At 38.6% G+C, this 20,201-nt stretch overlaps 1 protein-coding gene across 1 annotated transcript; it reads right to left on the reverse strand.

The window, feature by feature from the left end:
* Window positions 1-972: 972 nt before the first annotated feature.
* Window positions 973-16,984, reverse strand: slc5a5 (solute carrier family 5 member 5). Its single transcript, XM_073476469.1, has 16 exons — window positions 16,691-16,984; window positions 15,693-15,758; window positions 15,432-15,483; window positions 13,647-13,714; window positions 12,776-12,930; window positions 12,095-12,235; window positions 7,587-7,716; window positions 7,194-7,282; window positions 6,503-6,615; window positions 6,160-6,230; window positions 5,781-5,867; window positions 4,848-5,050; window positions 4,641-4,738; window positions 2,195-2,280; window positions 1,709-1,765; window positions 973-1,071 (listed from the first exon to the last, which is right to left on the reverse strand). The coding sequence occupies exons 1-16, from the start codon at window positions 16,982-16,984 to the stop codon at window positions 973-975; spliced, it is 1,809 nt and encodes a 602-aa protein (XP_073332570.1).
* Window positions 16,985-20,201: the final 3,217 nt, after the last annotated feature.

The following is a 20,201-nucleotide window of genomic DNA, read 5'->3' on the forward strand; positions in this document are numbered from 1 at the left end:
GTCAGCATTGAACTTGGCATCAGTGTCTTTTATTGCTTAAGAATTCAGCTTTTCATTTGCAAGAGAAAGATTGTGTTGTTTTTTTTATTTTAATCTCATTTTAATCTTCCTGCATTCATACTGGATCCAACAAGTGGCTTACATACAGTATATGACTTACATGAATAGTGGCAACTAGAGTCAAACCCAGGGGGAAAATGACCCACAAAGTACTAAACTATTCACAACAGAAGTTGCCTTCAATGCTCCTTTGCCTCCTTTGCTTCTTTGCATTCACTCCAGAGAGAGTAGAGTTTACCTTGCTATTTATGGCAAATTGCCTTAAATTATAGATGATAATGATGCTGCTTACTGCTTATGTTAGGTCTCTAGTGAAGCTGACTGAATTTATGTAGACTGAAATTCGTGATGACCCATGAGTTCGAAAGTTTTTAAAGACCTATTGTGACTGAAAATGCTTGTGAAATCTTTACAGTGTCACTACCCTTCATATTTAAAGCCATAACTGCTAAGAAGATCTCACGTTTATAGGAGTCGAACAAACCAACAAACCATGTCTCCCTTTATTGTCCATTTAAGAGGCAGCTTCATGTAACATCATAAAAGGAGGTGAACTCAGAGTGGAGAAGAAGGAAACAAGAGCTATTGATGCGAACACAGACTCTGCCTGTCACATATCTATTAACACTGGCTGAAGTGCAGGTGGGCATTGCTACAGATATGGGACATACCAGCATGGATGTCCTGACAAGAGACAAGAGCCTTTCAACAGTAAAGGAATTTAAATAACCACAGAGGGTATTTGATTATAGTCTACACCTTCCTTGGCACAATTACAAAGACCTTCATTCACAGTCATGTGTTTTACCTCCAAATGTATGGCAGACCAACAAAGAGACAAAAATGAACAAAAAATAAAAAAATAAATGTCATCTGTGACATTTTGGATAAAAACTTTTGGTTGTCCAACACCTAAACCCTGAGTGATGATTTAATATTCCCATCTTCTTCCTCTTCTTTATGCAGGTCCTCCAAAGGCACAAGCTGTGGTTTAACGGTCACCTTGTCTCCCTGCAAAAGATACCAAGATTCTGGTTTTAAAACAATAAAAATGAAACATACACATACTGAAAAGTAATGCCTAGGTGCACATGATCGATCATGATTTTTTTTTTTAAATCAATCAGCGTTGCGACTCTGGTAGCTGTCGGGTAAAGCCCTTCAGAGTTTCTGTAGATCTGCCATACATTAGATTAGATTCATACCTTAAAGCCTAATTTCCACTGAATGGTATGGCTCATCTTCAACGCAACACAAACACAGTAACAATGGAGGATGGAAGGGACGGTGTTTTGTCAAATCTGGTTCAAGTGAATGAAAAATTGCAGGTCGGTGTTGATGCTAACTTGGTGGGTTTGCGCAGATGATTCAAGTAGCGATATTCTCCTCGTTCCATCAGTAGTCTGCAGTGTTTTAACTCCAGCCCCTGGTCTCAACCCAGCTTGATTTAGTCGATCCAAGCCTAGCAGAGCCGAGCAGCGCCATGTAGTGGAAATTAAGCAATAGTGTGCTTCTAGTTAAAGAAAAATCACGTGTCAAGCTCCAAGTGGTGATCAAAAGTGGGACTGATTTCTCTGACTTGAAATTTTGCCTGCATTTTTTGTTAGCAACTAATCACAGATAATGATTTATTCATTAATCTTTTTACCTGGCTATTCCTATTCATGTTCACATGGCAGGGAAACATCCTGGACATCCTCCCAGTCTTAAAACAAACACAGCCAGGAAACACATTAACATTTAAACATGCAGCATCAATACAAATCTGTTCCAAACTGATCCATCAACAGCAATAAAGCAGTTTTTGTTGGGACGTTTTGCTGTAAAATTGTATAAAAAAATGGATGTATGACATTTTGAAACAAAATCCTTTATTAGCTTATTAAAGTCTGAGACATGTTTGGACTGTTTAAAAAATAAAGAGCACCAGGTAGAATTCCACATTAAATGGGGAAAATAAACACACACCTAGAGAATGTAAACCAATAAGTCCAGTGTGTTAACGAGCCTGTGATGATAAACAGATAATCTCCCAAATGTATTCAGATGTTTGGTTCATCCTGTTGTCCTTTTAAGTGCATCTATACCAATAAAACAAGGGGGAAAGTCATGAGCTGGTGATAGTCATACTTACTCTGCACTTTGATGGGACTTCTACTTCCTTTTTGTTCAGATCCCACCATAGCAAGCCCTCTTTTATATGACTCCTCTTTGTTGCTCCTGTGTGTAGAGAGACACAACATCATTTGTATATATATATACTTCCTGATTCCTGATCGTATGATCGTACAAAGTATAATTTTAAAATGGAACATTACAAGATTTTATTGCAGGACAATGGTGCTGTCGTGCGCTGAGTGAAGGTTGGTAGGTCTATAATACTGGCTATTCATTGTGTATATACATATATATATATATATATTACTGTATATATATTTTATATATCTATATTTTATATATTTTTATATTATATATTTTTTGTCTGTATGTCCGTATGACGGATAGCCCTATTGGTCACAAAAATGCAGATGAATGGTTTAGATTTTAATTCAAGTTTGTACTCCATACTCTATTAAAGATAATAAGTTGATTATGTAACCAGTATGTCTGAACAGTCATTGTAAAACCTAATTAATCAGAATAGGTATGATAGTATTAGAATAATTACTCCCTCTGTTTTTATAGTCCATTGGTGCACCCTAGTGGCGTAATTGAGCGAGGGAAGTAAGACCGCATATTGACGTGTTTTTTGTCAAGAGAGAGAGACAGAAAGAGAGACCGACACGATCACAAGGCAGTGCCAGCAGGCAGCCCCTTTGCAAGAAATTAGAAATAAGACGATAAATTAATAGAGAAGAAACTAACTAAGATAACTAAGAAGACATTCTTGGAAGCTGGAGAGAAGAGTTATACAACAGCCATGGAGCTGCCGACCCATCCAAACGGCTGGTTTTTATTGAGTATCCCGGCTGGTTTTTTGTTGAGACTATTCTACAGTTAAACATAAAAGTATTCAGTTGTTGGTGTGAGCTATTATTAAGGGAGGGATTAAGATATGTCATTTTGTACATCACTGTTTCATCGTGCGCCAGTCTCCTCTTAGAACCTAGACACTTAGATCCACCCTTTAAACTTGGCTACCTGTGCCAAGTTGGTTACAAAAGTGGCGAGCTAGAGGCCAGGAGATATTTGGTGTATTTGAAAGCAGTATTCCCTTTTTGATTATTTAACTATAGTGGATACTTTAGTCTCACACCAACACCAATACAAGATATTACTAGATGTAGTGTTAAGAAAATATCGAACAGAAAAAAATGGACCTTTGTAACAGATATGATTTACGCGGACAAAATTGCCTGTATGTAACTGGCATTGACGTTTTGTACTCAGAAAAAGACATCACAGACTTCTTTAAAGTAAATGGAGAAGTTGCAAAAATTCTTAAGATCCCAGATGAGCCAGGGCAACCTACAGAGAGAGCTCTAATAGAGTATGCTTCAGATATGGCAATCCCAAGACTAGATCCTGCAACTGTGGGTAAATTACCCAGCTCTAGAGATCCTAATGTGACATGGCATGTGAGGACCATCCGAGAAATATGTCAGAAGGAACTGGGCAGAAAATTAGCAGAAAGATACTTGACTGAACTGCGAACTTTACATGGAAACAGTAAAGCAGGTTTTTTTGATGTGCTTCAAAACAAGCTCCAAACCCTTCAGCCAGACACCCATCCTCCCCAGCAAAGTGATGCTCACTTGCCCACAAGGCAGCCTGGTCTTACCCCTGATCCTGGACATGGAACTAATGGCAGTCAGTATGGAACTATGGGATCTACATATAGCCCCAGAGGTATGACTGAACTCGCACTCAAAAAAGATTCATGAAAGGGTTTAACTCATCTAAAGACTGATTCAATATTGGAACATACTTGTCTATTTTTTTTTTTTTTTTTTTACTTTATTGAGAGACTATTTCATTCTGAAACTTTCGTTTATTTTGTTGGTTGGTTGAATCACAGTATTTCATAACTGTGTGTGAAGTACACTGGGTTTGAACCATATAGCCTAGCTAAATTTGTTGCATTATTGAATGAATGAATTAGCCATATTAGGTTTTTTCTGAAAAAACTGATTTATAAATGAACCAAAAATAATTATTTTGTATAATTTTAATTTGGAATTGGCTACAGTTGTTGGTTTAAATTGTTTCAAGCCCAATGGGTGTATAATTTCAATGACTCCTCACTCTATCACTGTATGTGTGTGTGTGTGTGTGTGTGTGTGTGTGTGTGTGTGTGTGTGTGTGTGTGTGTACGCAGAGGCTTATTGACTGATGAACCTGCATTGACCCCTGAGAAATACATTCATACCTAAGTTGAATCACGGCTTCCTGATTCATAAAAATGGAACATTACAAGATTTTATTGCAGGACAATGGTGCTGTCGTGCGCTGAGTGAAGGTTGGTAAATCTATAATACTGGCTATTCATTGTAGTTTATTGGCTTGAATAAACATAGGTCTTCTGAACGATCATGTCATGGTGTGTCAGCAGTTTTCTTGTAGTCTCTTTATCATCTTACCTGTGGCATAGCTCACTATCAGCCCAACTAGTACAACCGAACTTGTCGCCATGGCACCAAAGTAGAGGTAGGACATGGAGTAGAAGTTGTGCAGGCCCCTAGCTTGGGAAAAGACTGTTTTATTGCTGCAACAGGTATCTTGTACAATGTCAGGATATGTTTTCATTATTTAATCTGACATGATCCGTCAATAAAGAACTCACTGACCCCTCGATATTAGGGCGAAGCGGAACGGAGATGGAGTGTTGGTCCGGGGTCGGGCTGCTATTCAGCGTAATGTTGCTGGGTCCACACCCGTCTGTGAAGCTGGGCAGGACACCCATGGTCTCCTCACTGGGCGGGTAAAAAGTTGAGCCAATAGCCAGCCACATAGAGACACAGAAGCCCACTGTTATTCCTGAGAACGCCCCCTGAAAGACCAAGAACAACTTTTAATAGAAGGAAATTCGGGGCAAATGGGAAGCAGTACATAAAGAAGGTTGGTCTTTGTAGATGCAAGTTGTTTGAGGTCGGCTTTGTGTGAGGGAAAGGGTGATTTCCAGAAAACCTGGCTGTTTGCTGTGAAAGTTGTATGAATGAGGTGTCAAGTTAATGATTTTAAATGTCTTTGTTTGGCTTTTCATAGTGACGTTCTTGAAATCAGGAAATGAAACAGTAAACACTGAGTCAATAAGGAATATCGTGACTAATAACGAAAGTATGAACTTCCTTAATAAATTGGGTGAAGGACAGAAAGGTTTAGTAACGACAAAGCAGGAGATTCTATGGGAAATGCATTTAAATGAATCCAAACGTCTAAAAATAATTCAGGATTCATTTAAAATTTTTGTTTTTTTCCCCACCAGTTGCACTCTGGTCAGCTGTGCATCCCCTTTTTCTTTAGGAGTCATAGTTTGGTTGTAATATTTGTGATCGGGGCAACAAAATCAACGTTGGCAGCCATGTCTTTCTTTCTTTCTTTCTTTCTTTCTTTCTTTCTTTCTTTCTTTCTTTCTTTCTTTCAGACCAAATCCCTCATTTCTGGCTTTTACTTTGAAATGATTTAAAGGTCTGTCCATTATGAAAATCTCTCATGGGTTTTCTCAAGAGAATGGACAAACAAACTACGGTGTCAAACGCAGGACAAATCAATCCACTCACCAGCTTGTTTGTTGCTGGAAAAAACATCCCCAAAATAAAGACGCCCAGTATCGGCCCACTGACCACACCCATGACAGTAAACGAGCCCTGAATAGAGAAAAAAAAGCAGTTCGGGAAAAGTAACCAAACACACCACTGAGACTTTATTACAGTTATTGCAGAGTTCAAATCTTATTCTGTAGTTCAGTCTGAAACATTGCTCATCAGCCAAGAGGTCAGAAAATTAATTAGCTTTACTTCATTAATTCTTGCTCTAACTATTATTATTGGGCTATTGTGTTCCATTTAAAGCACCTTTAAAGCTACATTTTTACAAAGCACTGGAGATTGCACAACTGATATAAATATTATGTAATATAGTAATATTTATATATAATACCTGAAGTACTCCCCAGTCCAGGAGGGAGGAGAGAGCAGCAACGGTGATACAACTAATTCCGTACAGGAACGCTGAGAGAAGAAGAGAAAATAATGACCTGTGAAAATGTTTCCTTTTGCATTTAACCTGGTTTCAAAATAAACAGGAAGTGGCATCATCTACTCATGAGTCAATTTGAAACTGATAAAATATGATTCATGCTCTATAGTTGGTGGAAATCAAGTGGCAGTTTTCTGTCTGATATCATGATTGACGTCAGGGTTTAAAATAAAAGTGGTTTTAAGAGTTCATGCTGGAGTAAAACAACTCAATTTAGTGGACTTTTACATGAGAATCAACCTACACAGTCCTTTGGAAATAAGGATCAGTTTCCTCTGGGTCATGTGGAGCAGATAGGGTCGCAGCAGATCCTCCATCGTTACTGCAGCCATTGCATTGATACTTGTAGAGGCCGTGCTGTAATAAAGACAGACCAGTAACTCCACCTCAACTGCTCACTGGTCAGGTTTACCCACTATTAATATTCTCTCTTTTGTAAGTTAGTAGTTAGTTCAGTACAAAATATATAGTCAATCAGACAACAGTGTGCAAGGGTATCTGCCTTTTGATACTACGACTAGAGGCTGAAAACAATTTACATTTTCAAAACTCTACATATTGTGATTGATGGAATTAGTTTCCTGTAGTGACAGAAGAAGTTCTCATGTTGTTTATTTAAGTACCAATCCCATAATGTAAAAATATTCAATAGTAATGAATAATAATGAAAGTATCAGCAGAAAAAATGTCTTAAAGTATCAAAATTTCCTCTCAAATGTATGTATGAATGTATAAGTTATATATTTAGATCGTACAAAGTATAATTTTTGAGGTTACTGTATTTAACCTGAGTATAAATACTCAGGTTAAATACAGTAACCCCAAAATTATACTTCTTACCATCTAAATATCTTAGTGCTTATTTTTTTCCACTGCTGGTTCCCTGTAATGTAAGTGGGAAACTAAGTTTAGTTTAGAAACCAAGATCGAAATACCTGAGAGTCCCGCTGTAAGCACAGGCGAGGAAAAGACCTGGAAAGCCAGGGTGATTTTCGAATATTTCCAAAACGAAGTACGGCATATACTTCATCAGACGAGAGAGAGGGGGAGAGTGGAAAAGTTAATATTTTTGTTGCACAATTATAAACTATTTCAAGTTGTTCTTCATTGGATAAAATAAAATCATTGTTCATGTTGTAAAGTAATCATTTTCTCTCTGTCTTGACTCACCAAACAGTAAAAGATACATTTTTTACCCTATTCATGATTTTTGAATCTGAATCTGTAATTAATAATAACAGTAATGGCATCAGCTGTCAAAACCCTTCACAGAATCATGCTCTAGTTGTGGATCATTATAAATATTTATTCTGCAGTGTCTTGAGTACCAGATCAGGGGCAGAAATCTTCCCAGACTTCAGCGGATCACAGTTGATGTAATAAGCAAACATGACGATTCCACAGGTTGCTGCACTGCCCACAATCAGACACAGGCCCACTTGGTTCACACACAGCGCCCTGGAAAATAAAGGCAAACTTCACTCTAGGGTTTGATGTTCGTCTTCTGCATTTTCACTATTTACTCATTTAGCAGGTCGGGAAAAATACACCTTCAAACAGCCTGATGATAGTTTTGTAATCATAAAATCTATGATTTCAAGCACAAAACCTGGAGGACTGTTCCATCATTTTATTGTAATTTGTGAGAAATTAGGTGCGTATTGATGCACTGCATGTTAATGAAAGGCTTGACTGGCAACATACAGAGTAGTCAGCTTCAGCCGGAGATTCATAGATTCATGTCATTCATTTGTGAAGTCAAAATGAAAGGAGTGGTGACTTACACCCTTTCAAAAAAATCCACATTAACTTCAACCATGTCCTTCCTCAGAAGTCAGCTGTACATACACAATAAGAGGGAAATGCCATCAGGTGTTTGGTGACAATGTGTCACAACCATTGACCTACACCACCCCATGATTAGTCTCATTTTTTCACATTTCCTGCTCTGCCTCTCGTATCATTATTGCCTTTCATTATTAGTTCCACTTTCCCTCACTCCTTATCCACTAATCCTCGGTTTACAGGCCACTTGGAGAGCAGAGGGAGAGTTGGCTGGGGAGGACAGGGGGATTTAAAAGCAGTGCACAATGGATCATTGGTCAGTTATATGTGCAGCGCCTTGTTGTGTGCTACTTCACAATAACATCACAATAAAAGAATTCTTGAGAACTGGTCAACTTGTTTCTGGAAGAGGTTCAGGAGACTTGGATGTATTGCGCTGAAACATTTATTGAAGCTTGATCGAGGAGATTAGGCATAAGCATTACATGTGAGAACACTGTGTAGTGCCAGACCAATTCTGAAGGCAGCTTCCTGGATGGGGAGTATTTAACCCTTACCAGAGCCACAAGACCTACTAAGTATCCAAATAAGGCTTCTCTTCATTCATCTATACATATGTAAGGATTCTATTGACTATTGAAAACTAAACAAGAAACTAAGTTTACCTACGTTATCCTAAGTGACGCTGTGTTATTTTAAGTTCACATGTAACACAATATAATAGGAGACTGTCTGCCTCTAGGAGTATATCATATCTTTTGGCCTTGGATTGCCTGGAGACAAAGGTGGCATAAAAAATTACTACTAACATTACTATAATGTTAAAGAGGTCAAATTTGCTTTTTGCCTTCCCTTTATTGTGTTATGTTGCATTTTTGTGCATGTAAAAGGTCGACAAAGTGAAAAAGCCCACACCAAAGGGAGTTAGGGCGCACTCACACTTGGCCCAGTTGCTCTGTGTGCAAGACAGCATAACTGAGTAAAGATGAGAAGTTCTTAATGCAAACAATGGGAAATAACATTCCAGTGAAGTATTGCATGAAGTGAATTCCATCACATGGAAAAAAACATCTGTTATTAAATGGTAAGTGGACTTTTGCATTTCTATAGCGCTTTTACAGTCTACTGACCGCTTGAAACACTCTACAACATTCACCCATTCACACACACATTCATACACTGATGGCAAAGATGCCATGCAAGGTGCCGCCGACCTGCTCATCAGGGACAATTTGGGGTTCAGTTTCTTGCTCAAGGATACTTCGACATGCAGCCGGAGGAGCCGAGGATTCGAATCAGTGACCTTCCGATTACTGGACGACCCGCTCTACCTCCTGAGCTACAGCCACCCGGGCTGGCCTTCATGCGAGATGTTCACACCTGGGCTCACCTCACCCTAACATCCCATATGGAATGCCGGTTGGGTGGCGCTAACGACTCTGATACTCAGATTTCACACATGACCTAAACAACTCTGTAAGGACACTCCCACACAGAGTTTAAAAGCCTGCAACTCCCCTCCAGTTAGTTAGAACTGAAGAAGCCTCTTGGATGAGAAGTGAAACGTCTTCAAGTAACTGAAACCAGTCCAGTTGCCTCTGATACAGCACTTAGAAGTGGTGGAGCTTGTAGTCCTAAAATCCGGAAATCGGTTCGCATCTTTGCACATCCGGATCCCTCGTCTCAAAGTCTATGAGGTTTTTGAATTGATTTTAGGCTATATGCCTGAAAAAAAGTCTGTGGTAAAGACAGGGCCTACGTGTCTTAAAAACGGCGGTTAAGTGGCTAAATGAGATTTGAGTTGTTACAGACATTAAACGTCATCACACCGAACACGGAGACTCATCTCCTCACTAGTCCGTCTTTACAAGACCGACTTTTGTTACAAATTATTCAAACTGTAACTTTACAACTTGTAGATCAATTTACAGAAAACATGCATAGTAATTGTGTAATAAGACGCTTAGTAGCGGTGACATTTAAATCATGCAACCGCAATGTCGTGTGTTTATAGCTTAACGCTTAACGTTTTTCACTTTGAGCTATTAAATTCACCTGTGCAGATTATCTTGCTGAACAAAATGTATCATCATATTTCCGGGATATTCCAAAATCCAATGGAAAAATCCCACAGGCTTTTTGACGAGGGAACCAGGGCAAGGCTAACTTCCGGGTTGGCCTACAAAAATAAATGGTACATGGTAATAAAATGCCCATCTCTAATTCTTGGAGATACAGCCACCTTTTCTTGCCCTTTCAATTAACCCATTGCTGCCTTTTATTTCAGCTAAACCTCACCTCCTCATCTGCATCCCATTCCCTCATTAATACCTCATACCGGTCCATTTCCAGGGGTGTAGCACAAACTTCCAAACCCTGTTCTTACGCAGTCTCTCTGGACACCTCCCCAAATCCACAGTTATTTATTCTAGTATCTTTGTGTGTGTGTGTGTGTGTGTGTGTGTTTGTGTGTGTGTGTTCCCCAGTCCAACACGGCTGAGACTTTACTCAATGTTTCATAATACAGTATAAATGAATACAACCATTGTTTCAACACCCTTACAAGCAGCCAAGGTAAACAGGCAGTAAATTGGTAAGTCAACATAAAACAAACAACGTGACGATGCGCCATTTAAATAATGAAACCCTGTTCTTTAACTTGACTATCAAAGACTCCACTTTCCATTGAAACACAATGGTTTGAAAAAGAACACCTTGGTAAATATTATGTGGTGTCGCCTAGATGTCTCTCAATGTCAACATGTCTCTTGTTTATCCAATACTACCTGCCAGACCAGAAGAGCCAACTTAAACAGTTTACCTTGCAGCGTCAACTTCCTCATTTTCATTTTAGCTGTGTTATGTTCAAGGACTCAACACCATGACCTGTCACAGCCTAACTTTGTTAATTTAGCGGCATGACCAAGCAAACTAGCATGACATCCAACTTAACAGGCATTTCCAAAGACATCAAAACCTAAAAGCACATGCCACAATAAATATGTGTGATACAGAGGGAATGTTATAGCTAAAGTTTCATCAAACTGTGCAGGGAAAACCAGTTTTGACGCTGTGGCATGTGCTGGCATCAGCTGAGCCCTGGATTATTTGCATATACTGTAAAAAATGATTTCAGGTTATGGGAAGCCCCAGGTTACGAAATATTACGTTTCTTTATTAAAAAACAGTTCTGAGTTACCTAATGTCAGTACAATAATTTCCCTAATTTGCTATCGAAAGAGAGGGTCAGTTTAGTTATTTCAAAAGCTTGTTGAGGACTCAATGGCTACCGGTAATTTCACTTCTGTGTGTCTTCTTTGAGATATAAAGGTCACATATTAAGCAAAGAACACTTTTTAAGGTTTTTCAACAAAAAATATGTGTCTCTGGTGTGTCTAGAGAACCTCAAAATATGAGACAAGACCTTTCTCGCTCTTGTCCTCAAGCTAGGTGACCCTAGTTTATCAAATCCATCTTCCAGCTTCCGGTGTTATTTCCTTGCTAACACTGGCTCCAGTAACAGTTGTCAGAGGTGCGAGCAAAGCACACCAATTTCTCTGTTGTTGGCTGCAACAACCGACACATAATTCTTCATGCACCCCTACTATCTGAAGATACCATGAAGAACTAGTAGATTTTTTAATGAAAATTAATGAAAATGTTCCCACAACGACTTTTAAACTAGAAATATTTTTGTGCATCTTAGTCCAGATTTCTGGTCTGAACTGAATGTTAAACCTCATTTGAAGGCAACCAAATATTACGGTCATAGGTTGGATGCCTGTAATTGTTTTTTAAATGTCTTTTCCTGGAAAACTTAATGCTCAGTGATTCTAAGTGTTATATCGTAGGCAACTGGACTTGTTTAATTTTTTTTAAAGATGTTTCATCTCTCTCTGTTTCATCTTCCCCCCAAAATAAAAATATGAACCTGAAAATGAGCAGCATACTAAATTCAATTCATGGAAGCTTTTTAATTGCATAAACACCTGATATAGTAAATCTTGAACAGCTAGAACTTTATATGAATCACAAACAGGTCTCAACTCACCACTGGGCCTGTCTTTCTGTTCTGCAGGAGATGTAGCGCTGGACTTGAGCTTGGTTTACCCCGTACATGGACAGCCATACCATTGCACCCCCGACAGTCAGGCTCCAGAAGGTATAGCGCTGCCGCGGGTCAACATCAAAACTATTGGAAAACATTATACAATAAATCAATAATAATAATAATAATAAGTACAGTATTTAGTACATTTCAATGAGGTCATTTTGTTACCAAATCTTAACACCATGACCTTTTATTAGCTTTTTCCAGAGCATCTCATTGATGCAATGGCTGTCTTTGAAGAGAAACAAAGACGGCCATCGCCACATCGAAGTTCCATACGGAGGTCTTGTGAGGGCAACTGAACAAAGTCCATCCCAAGGAGTGAGATGTGGTTGAAATCTCAAGAAAAAACTGGTAAGCAAACCTCAAATTGCTTTTGTAATATTTTTTTTTTTGCCCAGATTGAAAAACTTGAAAGAACATGTCAACAGTACCAGTGGCTACCAGTAGTAATTTATCTTCAGCCACTACCAGCTTTAAAAAATCTAAAATCAATACATAATCATCAAAAAGTATGTCGCAAAGGAACTGTAGGTCTATGATAAGATTCTACAGTGTGAGCATCTTACTGTGTACTCATAGTCATGTGTCGAAATGGAAAAAAAATAACAGTGCTTTTACTTGTTAAAATTAATCCGTGATCCATTGATGGCGATCTCCAGTACCCGTGCAGGACCACCAACCAGAACTGTGCCGTGGATAAAAATGGCCACAAAGCCTGAAAACATGACAATAATCTGGAACACATCAGTCCAGATCACGGCTTTCATGCCACCCTGTTAGAGATTATGGGAGAGACAGACAGACCACAACATGAGACTTTTACAAAAAACTGAAGAAGGGCAGAATGTATTCATCGCCTATGCTGTTCTACTAAAGTGTCTACGGCTGGCATGGGTGTTACAGTACATTGCACTGCATTTGGATAACTGAACATATGGTTCTTCCAGGAGAAACACAGTGCAGTTCTTTCCAGCCAACGATACATTTGTAATGTTATAAAAGTAATCCTTTCTGAGGCGAGACACGATAATTGCTCAAATTCAGATAATGTTGCATACTTTCTAAAAATTCTATCCTCCAATATCGATCCTCATAGTTTTGAAGTTGTTTGTATGTATGAAAAGAACTGAAGAAGGCAAATTAAAGTGGGCACGCTTGTCGTATTGTCTTTTGAAAGTTCAACAATCGTCCAATGCAGGTGTGGCATTGTACTCCCAACCAACTCCAGGAAACAACCCTAAAAACTGACTAACATCACTGTGGGTAGACGCATGAGTAGTCCTTAGTTAGGTCCAGCAAACATGAACTGCTATATCTAACTGCAACACTGGTTGAAGGTCTAGACAATCCAGCTATGATAAAATCATCAAGGTCAAGGACACAGTATATTTAGAAATGATGGGACTCTGAACAGAAACCTCTTGATTTAAGCGTGCCTACGCAAAGCGCTGTGCTGGTTTGATGACATGAAAATAAAAAAAGATCTTACCAGTGTGGTGTACAGGGTGCAAATAAACCCAGTAGAAAACAGAGACACCCACATGTTGAGTCCAGTAGCTGAAATTAAAAAGAGAAACGGGTGTTCTTAGAGTGTTTCAATACAGATTATCCCTTTAATTTAACATTTATTTTTAAACTACAGAAAATGACAAGTCATTGACAGCATTCGCCACATTCTGAATGGCTTTTATTTTCAAAATGTGTGATGTTGAAAGCCCTTTTTTGAAAACAATGTATAAAGCTTTGTCTGCCCTGCAGCAGTTCCATACAAACCATTATTTAAATTTCTGCTGTTCAAATGAAAATGTTTCCATGCAGGAATGATGAGGTTAAACTTTACTTTAGTGTAGTTGTGTGCTAAGCAAATACATGTAGTGTTTGGTTTGGAGATGACAATATTGGTAATATCAGGACGGAAGAGAAAACTTAAACTGTAGCAATCAGCAACGGTCTATGAGGTTCATTTTCACATATGTTACAGAATTTAATAATCTGGACTTCACTGTTGCATCCTTGTATTCATGATGAGGGTCATGATGGGTCTTTTGTGCCGACACATCTTGTAAAAATGACTCGTTATAATGTTTTAAATATATTATTATTACTCGCAGGCTGCAAAGCCTTAGTCCAAGGATCTAAAGATCACACAGAGACTCGTCACAACAGATGCAGTCACTTTAAAAGCGCAAAAACAGCGCGGCGCATCAGGTCATCATACGTAACTAGCCGGAGCGCAGGAGAGGAGCTCCCACAAGACGCACCGTACCATAAGAAAACAACAGTTTTTCGAGCGATGTGTCTCTGTGTGATCAAACATATAACGTGGCAATACCGAACTCACGATTGACTGTTGTCTTCCAATATCACATTATTTTTGTCATCTAAATCTCATCCAGCACCTGCAGGTAACGTTCTTCTGTAAATCCATAGTGTGTATAAAATCTCTACACCTGTGCTGGTGGATAAACTATTTAAAGGTGACATTGAGCAAAAAACTAGGTGTGTTTACTGGATTTCTCATAATCTGATAACAGCTTTTTATCATTAAGCATATCGCATTAGGCTGTTTACATGACCACTTGAATAATCTGGTAACTCCATAAATCAGATAATGATCGGTTTATGAGTGTGCAAGCAAATGTGGCCATTGTTTTTCTCAGATAACTTCAAACATAACCTCTGCAGTTTCCTGACACACTGTACATTTTAAAAGTTGACATTACTTTAAAAAAGTCAGAAAACCGTATGAGCTAAACAACTTTTATTAGTCTACTTTATTTGGTAATTTTGAACAATCAGAATTTTACAGTGTAATAAGTCTTAAAGATTCTAACTTTAACCTTCAAGAAAAAGTTTATTGTGCTTTACCTACAAATGTATTGCAAAGCAAAAGCTAACATGCTTAATTTGGGTTTTTATCAAATATTCATTCTCAGGTTTTTGAAAATCTTTATGTAAAATTCCTCAAACCTCATCACACTATACGTTTCAGTGGGGTTTCAATATCACTTTGGCACTTTTGCATAATTATCTAAATAGAATAAATACATCTGAAGCTCACATTTCTCCAAGGTTCATTTCAAACATCCTGTTAACGGTTTAGTTAATTATTCTTTCACCTTGGGCTTAATCAAGGACAGGAAATGTTCTTAACAAACAATCTGTAACCATAAATGCTGAGGATATACACAAGATGTTATTTCCTTATTCCAGTTCATCATATAAAAAATTGATAACATTTCAAGACAAATGGGTTTCAGGAAGATCCCGCTACCTTGGCTGAGGATCAAGGCGGGTGCATAGATGACGATCCCTGTGTAAAGCAGCTGAGAAAGAGGAAACAACAGTGACAATCACTGGGCTCAGGTAGTTTTAGACTTCATTATCAGTTTGTGGGCACTACAAAAATGTCTGACTGGAGATGACTGAGTCCAAACCAAACCAAATATTTGCATGAAGTTACAGTAAGAGCACTGAGCATGATTTTGTCTTTAACACTGAAGAGTATCAGAGAACACAGAGATGTCTTTCTTACCGTCGCAACAAGAAACTGGATACTCCCCAACAGCTGCATCCCTCGGCCAAATCTCATCTTCAGGTACTGTGACAGGCAGACGGCTGGAGTTATAACACGGCGGAGTATCTCTGCACGCATCGCTCATCCTTCCTCACTTCTTATATTCCTCGTTTTAATGACCCACAGGTGCATTTCATCATCGTGTCAGAGAAATCCTGACCCTTTTTGTACGCTATGTTCGCTGAATAATACTTAATGCTTCATCATTTTGTGTTTAGTTTGTTTAAACTCTCATATCAAACTCTCAGAAGTCCATCAAAAACAAATAATTTGACAGCAGATTACTGGCTAATAATTGTAGTAAATTCATAGTACTATACTGTAATTATTCACAGTAATATAGATGGGAATCACGGTAATATATTGTGTTTCTATAGTGACACAGAGACAATGTTACTGTGAAATACATTATTTTGATGTAGAATTACACTATGTTATTGTAATAGGCATCTGGAGTTATTGTAAATATACAAGTTTACAGTAAATTTACAGTTATATTACAGCAATGTGCTGTGTTTTCATGTTAACCCAACCATATTGCTTGTTAGCATGTTAGCCTGGCAGCCTTGTTAGACCACTTGTAGGCCTGGTAACATGCTAGCATGTAAGCCTGTTGTTGGCCTACAATATTTTATCACTAAATTGCTGTATGGTGCAGTAACCTAATACAGTATTTCCTTGCAATGTACCATTTTTAAGTTTGTTTGTTTTTTTAACGGTGGCTTCAGATACCACTCAAATTAGAATTTAAAGCATCTTACGGTATTATTCCAAATATTTACCCGCCATACATGTCAAAAGCATAATTACAGTACTTCACCGCAAGAATTTACTGTGAAAACCTGCTGTTTGTTAACAGTTTTTATTATTTCTAAACAATCCAAAATTTAAATCTCTAGATCTTTGCTGACAGATTACATGAAAACATATTAAACTAGCTAGAAGCCCATTCTGACCTGATTGGTGCTGGTGATGCCCAGTCGATAGAAAACTGGCAGGAATAGAAAAGCTGTCAGCAGGGAGTTGATGCTCTGTCCGAGGCACATGTAGAGGAATTTATAGCCGTAGCGAAAAGCTTCAGAAGGAACACCCAGAACTTGGACAGCTGACATAAAACTGGCACAGAGAGACAGGCCAACAGGTACTGCCGGCATGCTCCGACCCCCGGTGAAGAAGTCGTCTGCAGTGGCCTCGTTTGGGCTCTTCCTCAGGGCCTGGAAGAGTCCAATGGCCATGGAGACCAACAACATGGCAGCAAAGACTGCGTAGTCAGCCCAGACGAAGGACTGCTGTTCCATGATATTACTTTGATGCTCTCTGCCTTGTTGTTTGATAGATCTGTCAGAGGGAATGCGAGTCGATTAGTGACCATACAACAACTGATGCAGACACAAGGCATGACATTTGTTACTTTCACATAAATAAATCATGTTATGTAAACGAAAAAAGTTCAGTTTACATTCAGTTTTTCTCACCAAAAAACATTGTGAGTTTTTGACATCTTTTTAACACGTGTTCCACCATGATAAGGTTTAGGCATTATAGGTTTGTTAAGACAGCAGGGAGGATAAAAGGACGGCAACAGAAGCAGCTAAATGATCTTTACAGCACAGATAAGCCCTGTCAATCATAAATGACAAAACATGCCCCGGCGACGATACAGAATATCTACAAGGGTTCCTTTATCCCAAATGTAAATTCATTTGATCAACCAACTACAGTGAACCTAAATATGAAAGTGTAGGCTGGACGTCATGTGTATGTACTGATGGTTGTAAAAGTGAGAGATCTTTAATGTTCCTGCTTTGGGGGGAAGTATAAAGTTGTTGGAAGTGAAGAGGTATGTTGTACTTTTACCTTTATTGCAAAGCAAGGGCTAACGTACTTCATTTAGATTTTTATTCAATATTACTCAGGCACGTTTATATAACTATTTAAATAGAATAAATAGATCTGTAGCTCACATTTCCCCAAGGTTCAACCTGTTTACAGTTTAGTTAATTAATCCCCATACCCACCACCTGATACTTGCACCGAGGCGTTCCACAAAACCATATGGAAAACCCAGATGTCAAATGCATTTTCCTTCCAAAACAAAGTCAATTTTTTTGAATATCTTTGATCTGTCGTTTTTACAGCCATGTATCTTGCTTGCAGTCTTCTTCTTCTACGTCTTTGTTGGTGCACTGCTACATGTCATTGCCCATCACTGCCAAAAACAGTTGATCACTGGAATAGCTGGTGGGAAGAATGTTTATCATGCTGCTAATATACTAAAACAAAACCCACCTGTGAAAACATCGCTCAGTAGAGCTACTGGTGGTCAAAAACTCCACAGAGAACCTTTAAACGAGCCCCAGGGAAGTTTACATTTCAAATGTAGTTTATTTTAAACCTTCTTCCCATTTCTTCTTCCTTCTTCCTCCTCTCATCATCCCTTCATGGCTCATTGTTACGCTTCCAGGCTCAGTACTGACACAAACTCAACAAGTGGAATAAAACTCTTGTTGGGAAAGCATATCTTGTTGTGCGTGAAAATAAAAACTGGACCTGCTCATAAAACATTACTCTTTAGTACTACTAGTGGTCACAATCTTCTAACTTTTAGCTGCTTGTACGCAGGAAAGATACACTGGGAATGAGACTAAAACAATGGAACAAATTAATTTTTTCCTGCAAAAAAACGTAATAAATGTATAATATTTTTCCACAAACATTTAATTATTCATTTAGAATTTAAAAAAAACCACGACAGGTCTTCTTGATGAAAACATTTCCCACTTCTCATCAACTCTGTAATTTAATCTTTTCTCAGTGAAACAACAGCAAAGGTGTCTTGATCAGTGGGTATGAATGGGTATACAAATCACCTGACTTTGACATGCAGGTCAGGTTGGTCTTCTCCCAACAATCAAAGCAAATAATGCAATCAATCAGTGTTTCCGATAATCACCCTTCTCTTACCAAAGTTTTGCTTATATAATCCTTAAAGTGCCACCATAACTACCAAGATTACAATCTTTTACTAAACTTACTGCAGATGTAACGTCCTCTAACCACAGCTGAACCTGACCTGAAAGAAGCTCATATGGGCTGTTGACATATGCTGCATGTGTAGTCATAAAGAAAGCTCCAGCAATGCAGCAATTAAAGTAATTAATTTACAACATAGGACTGAGTGCTTTCATACAACATCGAATTAAATCAATTATAAATATTTATTTATGAATATTTTAATTTCTTTTTATTTCCCTTGAATGATTTATTTTGTTGTCTCTCCATTGTAAAGAATAAAGAATTGGAGAAAGTGCGATCTTGATTCTCAAATTAGAGCAAAATGTTTCAGTTTAATTAGAAACATGCTCAGAGTAGCCTATATAAGTCTATGGTGGTCCTATAATTCAATATTCTTTCATTTAGGAGGTGAATAATCTATAATATGTGAATAAGGTCTATTAGTGCGTCTGATTCGGCTGATAGGACAGAAAGCTGCAGCTAAAATGTGGTCATTACGCATCAGGTTGAAACACTTGTTTTTACCTGTTGCCGACAATAAATCTGCATTTTTTTTCTCCTAATCATAACTGAATAAAATGTCCAAAGACTCACCACTGGTGTGCTACTCCGCTATGAAGTCCAGTTTCTCCCGCGGGTCGTAACAGGAATGTGCTGACAGCCCTTTAAATGCTCAGCAGCTGCTTCGCCTCCATGAGCGTGCACGCACTCGTAAGGCGTGCGCACACCGTGAAAATTCCCGTGGAGGTTCCTCCGCTTAGGTGTGTGTGTGTGTGTGTGTGTGTGTGTGTGTGTGTGTGTGTGTGTGTGTGTGTGTGTGTGTGTGTGTGTGGTGGATGGGTGTGTCATGAGTGCAGTCGGAAGTTGACAGTCTGTGACTAAAAACATAAGGATGGTGAAGTGGCTGGAAGGACTGGAAACCCGTGTGTGTGTGTGTGTGTGTGTGTGTGTGTGTGTGTGTGTGTGTGCGTGTGTGCGTGTGTGTGTGTGTGTGTGTTTTCATGATAATGTGTTGTGCTCTGGCGTTATCATTCTTTTCCTTGCCTGTATTATCTTTTATTCTTTATCTTGTATTATTTCAACTAACCATATTTTAGCCTAAATACTCTGTGGGACCAGTCTGCGTAGACACACTAAAACAGGAAAAGGTGTCAATTGGTGGAGAGATTTCACATCTTCACATATTTACCTTGTACCTTGTTTTACAGGGGGTTATGTGCCAGAATATTTCTCTATAAGGAAAAAGAAAGTTCCTGCTACCTGCCCGAAAACACTTGGGTAGATAACACCCCATAAAAATGCAGAATTGTCCTTGAACAGGTTAAACACTGAGGTGCTGGTAAGCGGTTTGTGCTAAACTAAGCTAAGTGGCTGCTGGCTGAGGCCTTAGGGAGGCTATAGATCAAGTATTGCTGTGTTGTTGTTCACACCCTTGATGGCATAACACATGGC

This window comes from Pagrus major, chromosome 11 (genome assembly GCF_040436345.1).
Source record: "Pagrus major chromosome 11, Pma_NU_1.0".
NCBI lineage: Eukaryota > Metazoa > Chordata > Actinopteri > Spariformes > Sparidae > Pagrus > Pagrus major.

Excerpts from the sequence above, each read along its gene's own strand:
- slc5a5 (XM_073476469.1), bottom strand. The coding sequence starts at position 16,984 with ATGTTGTTGGTCTCCATGGCCATTGGACTCTTCCAGGCCCTGAGGAAG. Across the intron at positions 12,931-13,646 it reads GCACCCTGTACACCACACTG|GGTGGCATGAAAGCCGTGAT; the intron begins GTAAGATCTTTT and ends AATCTCTAACAG. Across the intron at positions 4,739-4,847 it reads CTTCGCCCTAATATCGAGGG|GGGCCTGCACAACTTCTACT; the intron begins GTCAGTGAGTTC and ends TTCCCAAGCTAG.